At 42.9% G+C, this 11,128-nt stretch overlaps 1 protein-coding gene across 1 annotated transcript in view; it reads left to right on the forward strand.

Moving 5' to 3' along the window:
- LOC307230194 (uncharacterized protein) overlaps positions 1-10,794 on the forward strand; it is a gene marked incomplete at both ends in the record, with an annotated part of 21,965 nt that extends 11,171 nt beyond the window's left edge. Inside the window, 1 exon segment of the mRNA XM_080000429.1 lies at positions 10,785-10,794. Coding sequence (XP_079856555.1) covers positions 10,785-10,794 — 10 coding nt within the window.
- Between the last annotated feature and the right edge of the window lie 334 nt (positions 10,795-11,128).

The raw sequence follows: 11,128 nt of genomic DNA on the forward strand, positions 1-11,128 counted from the left end.
ACATCACAGATCAGATGGCGGCGACGGGGAGGCTCTTTTTCAAACAGGACCCCTTCCGCTACTTATCTGACAAATTAGCTCCTGCCGTCGTCGAGCATCGCCGGCTAAACCGCTGTTTCGCCGTTTTCCAAAGCCAGAAGAGGCAAAAAGCATATTTTGAGCCACGCTTCCCACTACCCCCCACCCCCCCCTTTCAACCTTATGGCTCGCCTCATAAGGTGTAAGTGATCTTGGATCCATTATTTATGACCTCCTTTTTGCTGCAATTACACTCAAGAGTGAGTTACTGTGTACATACCACTGCGGAGAGAAAGCAAAAAATAAAAATAGCTACAATTGTTCCCTCCGCACTCAGGATCACTTTTGATTAATGTCCCTTGGGCCCCCATAGCAGCGGCGGGTTTGGAGGCAAACAAACGGTACAGTATTCAGAATTCTGAAATGAAAATCGGAAAACGCATTTGAGGGCCCGTTTTCAAAATGTGAATGTGTCATTCAATTAAACAAAAAAACTTTTATTGACTCAAAATACAGTTTATAAAAAAAAAAAATGTTTTGTATTTCTGTTCGCAATTTTCTTTTTTTTTACAATCCTGCATTTGTGGCAGGGACATAAAAAAAAAAATATATATATATATATATATATAAATAAATAAAACAATTTTTTAACACTTAAAGCTCCAGAATTCTACTGACCATCAGGCATTTTTGGTGAACCCCCACCCCCCCCCAAAAAAACCCACAGGTAATGTTTCGTGTTTTTACACTCTCTGTGCAAATACATCAATTTTACATATACAGATACACACACAACAAATTATCAATAAAGTTGAATAATAATAAACTTGTAGTATACAACAATATGCACAATACAATATGTGGGGCTGCAGTCTGGGTTGACGGGGGAGACCCCGGGGTTTATGGACAGCATATTAACATTTGACAATATCAATACACTTTTATTGATGGATTACGACGTCCCGTCGCAGTCAAGATGCTAGAAGATGAAATATGGCCCCGTCGTAAATCTTCGTCGAGGCCCCCTTTTGATGCCATTGTCAAGGGTGGGAGTTTTTACAGCAACAAAAAAGGAAAAATCACACTGAACAACATGCAGGGACGCTTGGTGCATGGCATAAATTTAATGACCCACTGCAGGCCTCCATTTATTCCAATAATTATTACCTGAGGAGAAATTACTCTCTTTGCAACTTTCACACACATGATTCAAAGTCCAAGGTGTTTTTCTTTTACTCTTCCATGAAAAGCTTTTTTGCTTCAACGGTTCACTTATAATTGCCTTGTAATTAATGCATTGCCTATATGTCCATTTTATTTTTATTTTCTTCGTCCCAAACCAACCCAGTCTGTGTGAGGTTTTTTCCAGAATTTGTCCAACCAAAGCCTGTACTGTCAATTAAAACAACAAACCTGACGTCGGTGGTTCACTGTCAGAAAGGATGCCACGTAACCTTTAACAAAGTTGGAGCTTGACATTTAAAAGACCCTGATTCCAACTTGCGAATAACACTGATGTCAAGAATCTTTAAATGTATGTGATGACGTCAACGAAGATGTTTTGATCATGAGCAGTTTGCACCGATCCAATGGATCTTGTTTGTGGTTTTGTGCATGGAATGATTGTCCACCGCTGTATGTGTTTCATATTTGGTGAAAAACAAAATGTTTCTGCCATTTGCTCCCTTCATGGTCTTCTGATAGGCCTATTAATCTAGGTAACATTATTTATGTAATCAACCACCAAAACAATTATGTTCGGATTTTGCCAACCTGCACTCTGTCCATCGTGGGATTTTTAAATATATGTTTAAGCTAAAACAGTGATGCTACAGTCTCTTGACTTTCAAAACTTTAACCATTAACCATATGAGAACAAGTACCCTTTGAACCAGCGATTTTTAAAGTATAGGCTGTGCAAGTGGGCACAGCAAGTGGGCTGCCAAGTCATTGACAAAACAAAAAGGTTTCAATATTTATTTATAAATATATATATATATATATATATATATATATATATATATATATATATATATATATATATATATATACATATATTTTAAAAAAATATATAGAGAAAAAATGAATTGTATTTCAATCTTTTTTTGTAAATTAAAAAATAATAATTCAATGGTGTTTTTAAAATGTTTAAAAACTTCATAAGTGAATCACCACTGAGATTTTCAAGGGGGTCATGGCTCAGAAAAAGTTGGGAAACATTGCCTTCAACAAGCAATGACAGGATGTACTGGTTTTAGATACCATTCTTTCGTTCCCTCGCCATTATTTTAGTATTAACCAGTAAAGTGTCCAAAGTTTTTTGTTTTTTTTCATTTTATTTTTTATTTATTTCGCCTTGGTCCTTGCATGATGTCTCTCTGGTTGAACTGTCAAAAAACGCCTGTATCTACACTTTAGCTGCTCACACCGGTGGGAAACTACGCCGTCCGAGATCTCTAATTACAATGCAGCTAATGTATGGCGTCCTTCCCGTGTGGGATGACTTTCATCCCCCCCTCCATTAAGATGCACTTTTTGTTTGGCTACTCAAATTACAAACCCCACATTACATCTGACTGGTGTGAAAGGCATTGATCATAACCCTGATAGCTTGCACTCTAACTTTGATTTAATTTGCACTTCCATTAATATCTATGAGACGTCCGATTGTCGTCCCGGGCATATTGATGGTATTGTGAGCCCCACTGCCTTCATATAACGCTCCCCCGGCGGCCATGGAGGAAATGTTACAGAGAATTAGGCCCGAGGAGTGGGGCTCAGTGGACCGGGCGCTGCACTCTGAAAATTCATTACCCTAATAAATAGAAGGGAAATAAGAGAGAATCTTAAGAGAAATTTCTCTCCCTCTCTCTCCTCTAGCCGCAAACACACACACACACACACACACACACACACACACACACACACACACACACACACACACACACACAGACACACAGACACACAGACACACACACACACACAAAACGCTTCTATCTTTAGTTGAAAGTGCAGGACGGGAACTCATGCACTTCTCATTATTGCCACCCTGCACCCAAATGTCTCCTCAGGACCCTGAGATGGATTAAAAAAAAGTCTGTATATATATATATATATATATATATATATATATATATATATATATATATATATATATATATATATGTATCGTTGTCTCTATCATGGGCTTCAAAGTTGCTTGGACAACATGGGCGCCCCCCTATTGGTTGACGACAGTAACGAGGATAGGCTTCGGTCGAATCTTCATTAGAGTACTCGGCTCGGTTCGGCCTCGGCTCTGCTCGGTCCCGGGTGAGATGAGATGAGGTTTGACGATTTGTGCTGTTGATTAATGACGTGCCATCCCACTAGGTGTAACGTTTTCGCTCTCCTTTTGTCGGAAGGCCTCGACGCTTTGTTTTCTACGGGGAAAACGCTGAGCGGAGCCCCGCAGAGACACGAGCCGCGCTGTAATTAACACAATCGCCCCGGATGAAAATAGCTGTTGACGTGTGTGTGTGTGTGTGTGTGTGTGTGTGTGTGTGTGTGTGTGTGTGTGTGTGTGTGTGTGTGTGTGTGTGCGGGAGCATTCGGTGGAACTTCACTGTTACGTTATCTTTACAGAGTCTTTGTGGTTCCTCTCTGACGACTGTCCTCGAAAAAATAATAAGAATACATTTCATGTGCTCTTCCTACAGTTAGGCTTTTTATACACCAGACATCTGGGAGCTTTTTACGGGAGGACGGAACAATTTCCCCTCTTTTGTTTTCAAGTGGAGGGGGGTGGGGGTCCATTCCTCTTAAGATACTGCCAGGATGATTCATTTGCGGGTCATTAAAAAAAAAAAAAAAAAAAAAAAAAACTCCCTCTGCCGAAAGCGTCGGCTCTGCTCAGGTGGTGAAGCCACGTGTCGTAAATAACAAAATGGCGGCTGCATTTCAAATGCCATAAATAGGGGGACACCTAAGGACCTCGCATGATTGCCGACATCTAATCGTTTAATTTATGCGAAGTCTAAAGGAGCCCTCATTAACATTCGAGTAGCACTCTTCTGTCTAGCGGGATCAGAGTGGAGGCTACATCAGCCTCCGATGGAACGGATCTATTTGGGCCACGCTCCACAGCCGCAACACCACCCCCCTCCAATGTCAGGCGAGAGACGCAGACAGCTCGTGAGCTCGTAAGTTGCGAGCGTGTGATTTGTGATCCGGCCGCTTTGCGGGAACCTCCGACAAAGTTAAAGCCGTGTCCTCTCGGGGAATAGCTATTTTGAAGCTTGAGGGGGATCCCCATTAACAGGGGGCTAGGCTAGTTGATCCTATCCGCAGGCAGGTGTTGAGCTAACACGGTTAACATGCAGCCCGTCGCTATCTCAGCTCTGGACACACCGGGACCAAATTAGTATTGACCTTCTCGTCTGAATCTGGGAAGATAAACGAAGAGTCCAAATTAGATAGAATCCAAAAGTTGAGTATCACCTTAGAAAGAACAGACACATTTCTGGATCATTATATCTCATAATGATGTCATAATATCATATTCTCAGGTTTTATGTTCTAAAATGCACGCCACTTCTGCATAGTTGCACGGTTTGTGGGTCGTTGTACTTTCAGCATTACAGGAACTTTCTGATATAAATGTAACTACACTTCTTTGCTCACCTTCAAAATCATTTACGTGTATACTATATGTGGGCCACGTTTGGCCCGCGGGCCGCCAGTTGGATTGTCCCGCTCTAAGGGCAAAACCAAAATGGAGCCGAGTCTCTAGCACGTAACGCGGCGAGACGTTCAGCCGGCCCGTATCGGCCCTAAACGAGGCCCCCCCCCCCCCCGTATTTACATGCCCGGACCTAGCACCAGCCTTTTGATGGGAGACCAGGGGGGAGCCTGTGATGTTTATTTGCCGAGACGCGGCGCGGGCTTTGTTAGCGCCACGATATTATCAAGCACACCTCAGCGTTAAAGGCCCCCGCGCACGTGACAGAAACTCAATAATAATTGGCGGCGATTGCCTTTGACACGTGTCGGTGGCTGACAGCTGCTTTGTTCTGTGGTCAGATTTCATATTTAGCACATCAAAGAGCAGACACACTTCAACACTCCGCCGACCGATGGGTAGATGGAAAGCGCATCTGACTCTAGGAGAATAAAGTCAAGTTGCATCATTCCGGCGATGTTTTCATCCATTTATGTGCCTTGTAACAATGGGGCCTAAGGCCGAACACAGATCATAAAAAGAAGGGGGGAAAGATACGACGCGTCTGAGAATACGTTAAATATGACGTGGAGAGCCTGGGATGTATGGATGTATGGCAGTACCCCTCGTGCCCACCGTTGGGTGTGGGTGAACCTCCTGCCAGCCTGTCTCTCCTAACTCTCCCCGCAATTCATGATTCATCACAGACACCAGGGCCCAAAACTGTTTAAATATAGACCAGAGTTAGACCGATACCCTTAAAGTGGGCTACAGTGTTGACTGTAGTCGGCGCTTGTTAGTTTTTAGCATGGGTTCGCCCTCAAACCGAGGACGACCAGGGCGAGGGAGGTGAGACTGTGTAGTTTCTGTAACTCCCTTCATCATCCCGGGTGAGTCTGAGGGGCCTTTTCTTTAATGATTAAATTACGCATTGAGTTTCGGATCGGCGGCACGCAAGGCTTCTTTTTTTGTTCTCCTATAGGCGGTATCCTGCGTTTTGATGTCTCTAACAAGAACACAATAAATTGTTCCTCATTATTCAGTAATTAACTCCAATGTGCCGGTCCCTCAACCCCCCCGCCCCCACGCACCACACCACACTCTAAATCATTCCCCGTCCACCCCCTCTTCTCCCCTCCCGCTACGTTGCACGGCTCTTTAATTTCCTCTATGCTGGGATAGTAGTGGTGGTGGTTGGGGGTGGAGGCTCAGAGGCTTGATGCACTCCATCATACTCTGCCATGTTTGCCACCCGCCTTCACCAGAGCACCCCCCATCCCCCGCCTCCACCACCACACTCCGGCTCTTCCCTCGATCTCTCTTCCCCTATTGCATCTAGGTGTATGCAATGTATCCAGTCTGGGGTAGGGTTCAATTGTTTTGGGGTGGTTAGGTAAGGGGGGGTCACCCATTCTGGAAGAGCCTTGGTCCCCCTTGCGCAGAGACCCTTCAGACACCTTCAGAACGGACACAAGAGAACGCACCCACACTGGACGGCATTGAGTGGGGAAGGGGATGAGCTCGGCACTGCTGTACTTGGGGTTGGGGGAGGGGGTTCCCCATCCTCCCCTGCTCTTAATTGTTAAGATGAGGTCGTTAATTGGAGGCTGAGTCAAATCACCTGTCACTCCGGCTGGGGAATCGTGCGCTGATTGAAAGGTATCATCAAAGACAATGCCCCCCAGGGCGCGGTTGGCCGAGCCTGCTGGGAGCTTCCCTCCCTTTGTGCCAGTCGCTGCCGCCATCCCAGCCCATGGGCTCAATAGATTCGATGCCATACTTTCTATTTTTTTCTTAAGTGAAAATGAAGTACGGGGGGGTGTCTTGAGTGACACAAATCCACACGGGTGGCCCAAATATAGATACACAGAGAGTCAATAGTGTCAGCGCTAATTCCTGGAGGACGCCGCGCGGAATGCGAGCTTCCACCCTGCTAATAGCGCCCCTGACCTAGTTAAGAGCACCGCGCTCACAAAGCGCCACTGCAGACGAGAGTAAGGCCAAGTTCATCTAAGGGGGGAAGAAAAAAAATCACTGAAATTAAGTGTTCCATATGCAGAGGTGAAATGATGGGCAATTTTTGTTATTTTAATTGTTCATTATTTAATTGCTTATTGTTGATCATAAGGTGTGTATATTGACAATTTATATTTTTCATTGTTTATTTTGGTGTTTGTTGTTTATTTCCAATTTTTATATCTTCTTGTTATTTTTTGTCTGTATCTATCTATCTATCAAATTTATGTGATTTCCCCCAGAAATCACAACATTCTGGTATGATAACGGCTCCGGTACAGGTACGGGAGGGAAGAGTGGTGGAGTATCAGATTAACTGTAGCAGTGACGTCAACCAAAATGCACTTAAACATGCTCCAGCACTTCAACAGCTTCGACGTCGGTTTCAACTACTCTCGCCCACTTAAAAACGCTCTATTTACTTAAGAAAATCGCAGCGAAAATTGTTGGCAATATTAACACAGAAACGCCATCAGGAAAAAAAGAAAAAAGAAAAAGAAGAAAACCCGGGCTTAAATTTTTCCGAAAGGCACAACGCTACGTAAAGCGCCGAGGCCCCGCTTCCCCCCGCTTCCCCCTGCAACTCCCTTTTCCACATGGACTTAATCTTGAGGAGCACTACATAAGATGCTGACAAACCCGCTGTTTGAAATAAAAACCCTCTAAACACACGGCATTAATATTTAATGGCGCTCACTCCTCGGGAGGCCACTCGGCGCTTCTCGCTCTGTCTGGGGGGAGACGGTATTAGCGCCGCGCGCTCGGGAGGAAGAGCTGCTCAGCGCTAATGAAGCGATCAGGGCTTGAACTCTGGAAGAAAAAGCTCATATCCTATTAGTGAGCCAGGGTGCGTGTAAACACGGCGAAGCGGCGCATGATAAGATCACTTTGTTAACGGGAGTCTTTGCATTGCAATAAAACCCCCCAACAACAAAAACAACCGAAAAAAAAAAGACAATTGATGTGACAAACAATCTGTACAATATTGTACTAGTGTAATAATTTAGTATTAACATGTAGACACTGTAATATTATAGTAATAACATAGTAATAATTCATACCTAGGCATTCATTTTTTATCCATGCCCGTATTATTGTATTCATATTTATTCACAGTATATACATCTATATTTCCATTTTACAATCATAGCCATACATAGAAACCATACATATATAACCATACAGAACCATCACATATTCTGTACATACTGTATATCGTGGGTATTTTATATTATTAATAATAATATATAATTATTTGGCCATTTTCTGCATATATTTGACTGCTTTTGTACATTTGGTCATTTTTCTTCTTTTCATTTTAATATAAAAATTATTTATGTTTTTGTAGTAATGGTCCGTAAAGCAATGTGCCAATGTTTACAACGTCAAATTCCATATACAGTGGTCCCTCGACTTACGACGTTCGTTCTAATTCGTTCTATAAGACGATCGTATGTTAAAACAGTCGTATGTCGAAGCAATTTTTCCCATATAAATTAATGGTAACTCATCTAATTCGTTCCGTGCACCTAAACATAATAAATTTACACTCAATTTTAACCTTTTTCACATGAAACCATGCTGGAAGTTATAAACAATAAGTAAGCGTTGTGAAAAATAATAAATATCAGTGTACAGTAATTTAAATATGCACCTTACCTTATTTTGTGACGACCGATGGCGTACTGGAGACGAAGAGTGTGGAGGAGGAGAGGAGGGGTTACTGCATGGAGGAGGAGGAGGGTGAAGCCCCCTCATTATCATTTTGCGATTTTTCACTTTTAGATTTCTTATTTTCTTCCATCATATCTTCATTTGGCCTTTTTCCACCACTTTGAACTTCACTTTTTTTTAGCTAGCGTTCAATCGACACTTGCTTTTGCTAAATTTCTGAAATTTTGCCGACGTGCCAACTGCAAATTTCCACGGACGTATCTTGAAGCAGTCGGTCGCAAGTCGATACAAATTTTCGCGACTATCGCTACTCGTATCTTGGATTAGTGGTAAGTAGAGGCAGTCGTAAGTCGAGTTACCACTGTATATGAAAATGTACGTGGCCGAATAATGACCGATTCTAATTCTGATTACCACGCACTGTATTGGTTTATTTTAATTGCGGCAGAATATTTGTTCGGCTTCTGCACAAATGTTTTCGTGTTAAGCTGTGAACAGATGAGCGGAACACAATCTGGTGGGATAACGCCGTCCTCTGAGAGAGAGCACAGACACACAGTTTGGCAGTTAAAAACCCCACGTCCGAGCTTATCCGCAACGGGACAACATTTGAACCGGGCCAGTAAAAAAAAAGCACAGGCCATTTGGTTTGTTAGTGCAAAAAAAACAAAACGGTAGGCTTTATGAAGCGCCAGTCGAGCTACTCCCAGAGCCATCAGGTAATTTGAAAGGTTTCCAGGCGATTTTTAAGGTGCGCAGATGTTTTTGCTTTAACGTTGGCATCTGTTTACGCAGACACTCACACTCACGAAAAAAACCAAAAAAAAATATTTTATGAAGCGGCGTGTGCGAGCCAGAGCACTGGTCTAAGTAATGAGAAAATTGGTTCCCTGTAGGTCTAACCCAAAACATTCCGTTTAAGCGTCCACCGTATAGCGGTTATCTAGCGGAGCGCCGGTTGGCCTCTGTTTGGCTTTGAGGAGGTCAAATGTCAAAGAACTGCGCTTTGCGTCCAAGTTCTATCCCTTAAGAGGTACTGATTAATGTGATATTTAATGAGGAAATATGATATCAAGTCAGCTGTTCGTTCTTTATATCAGCTTTATTTCATATTATGCCAACACCAACATACCAATTAGTGGGCCCACACAAGATGGTAAATTACAGAATACTGGGTTTGAGAATAATAAGATCATGGTAGCCACTGAGTCATTTTAGATCCCGCACAGAAGCATGTAAGGGTAGCTTGGTAGCCACTGGTTCCATGTGAACTTCTAACTTTCATATCAGAATTGTCTTAACCTGTTTTTAACCCTTTCTCTTGGTACGTATATAGTGCTTCAGTTGGCAAAGGGAGTTAGCCAATCGGCCAATTTTCTATTTTCCTGGACAAACCTCTCCATACAGAAAATTGTAGTCAGTAACTGAAAATCACATATTAGCAACACCATTGAAACCAGCGAGAAAGGAAACCGAGATTAACAACTATAGCATGCAAACTGAAGAGCAAAAATATCCATTTTGAGGTGGAGGATTTCACTGTCTACAGTACTTAGTTGACGTTGTCAAAAGGCGGTAGTCGCTCAGTTACCAAGAGGCAGAAACAGCTTGAAGAAATCGTTTTGTTTCATGGCGAGTGGGCATGCCAGCTTGGATAATCCTACTTCACTTTTTCTTTTTGCCAAATATTGTTTAAACAAGCGCTTGAAATTGTGAGCTTTTGGTGCTAAAGTCAGTTATTTCTCCACAAAATGTACAGTGATGACGGCAGAATCAATGAATTGAGGCAGGGGTGTTCCAAAGGAAAACATTGAATAGCATAAAATGGGGGATAAGGTTAAGGTATTCAGTATTATATTCAAACTACCAAATGAATCACATATCAAAGAGTTCAAGCAGGGCATTTGATAATTAGCGTTAGCATGTAATTAGCACATCAGACTAAGCTACCGCACCTTCCTGTGTCTCCAAACACCCAGAGAAACAGTCCTAGTCCTTCTGACAGAGAAGTACCAAGAGTGTGAAGTCCTTTCATTCATACACCAAGGTTACTCTTGTTCGTCACATATAATAGCAGAAAACAAATGTTTACTAAGTGGAGATGGGTGCCGTACCTGCCTCGCGCGTCCCCCCTTAGAATGACCTTTTCTAGGGTGGAAACAAACAACGCTTGGAAACAAACGCTGGCCCTGTTGTACCGTTCTCGGGGTGTCCATTTCCCATTATGGCGACAAGAGCCTATTTGGGCTTGAAGTGATCCAAACAGCGCATCGCACCACTCGAGAGAACCGTCTTTGAGAACACGGCTCGAGGGGGTAGCCGCAAGGACGAGTGTCCTACATGTGTCATCTCTGACCGCTCTGTCGCCGCTTTCCAGTGGCACTTGAGTGGCAAAAAAAAGGAGGCTCAACGCTCAACAAGGGTGGGGGGGACAGGGTTTCAAGATTCTCTCGTTTTTGTTCTACAGTATACACTTCAGAAAAACCGCCATGTTAGGCTTGGCTAGGCAAGGTTGAATAAATCAAATATTGCAAGATTTTTTTGACGAATACCTCCAAATCTATCATTAGATGTTTTGGACGATATTTTGGGAACGAGTACTAGATATTTACACACAGGAAATATTTGCGATGCACGCCTCTACCAAGCAGGTATATATAGAGTCTATGAAGTTCAGGAAATGGCATTACTTCAATCAACCTTTCCAACAGAGCAGAAACT

Source organism: Zeus faber (assembly GCF_960531495.2).
Source record: "Zeus faber genome assembly, chromosome: 5".
In the NCBI taxonomy this organism is placed as follows: Eukaryota; Metazoa; Chordata; class Actinopteri; order Zeiformes; family Zeidae; genus Zeus; species Zeus faber.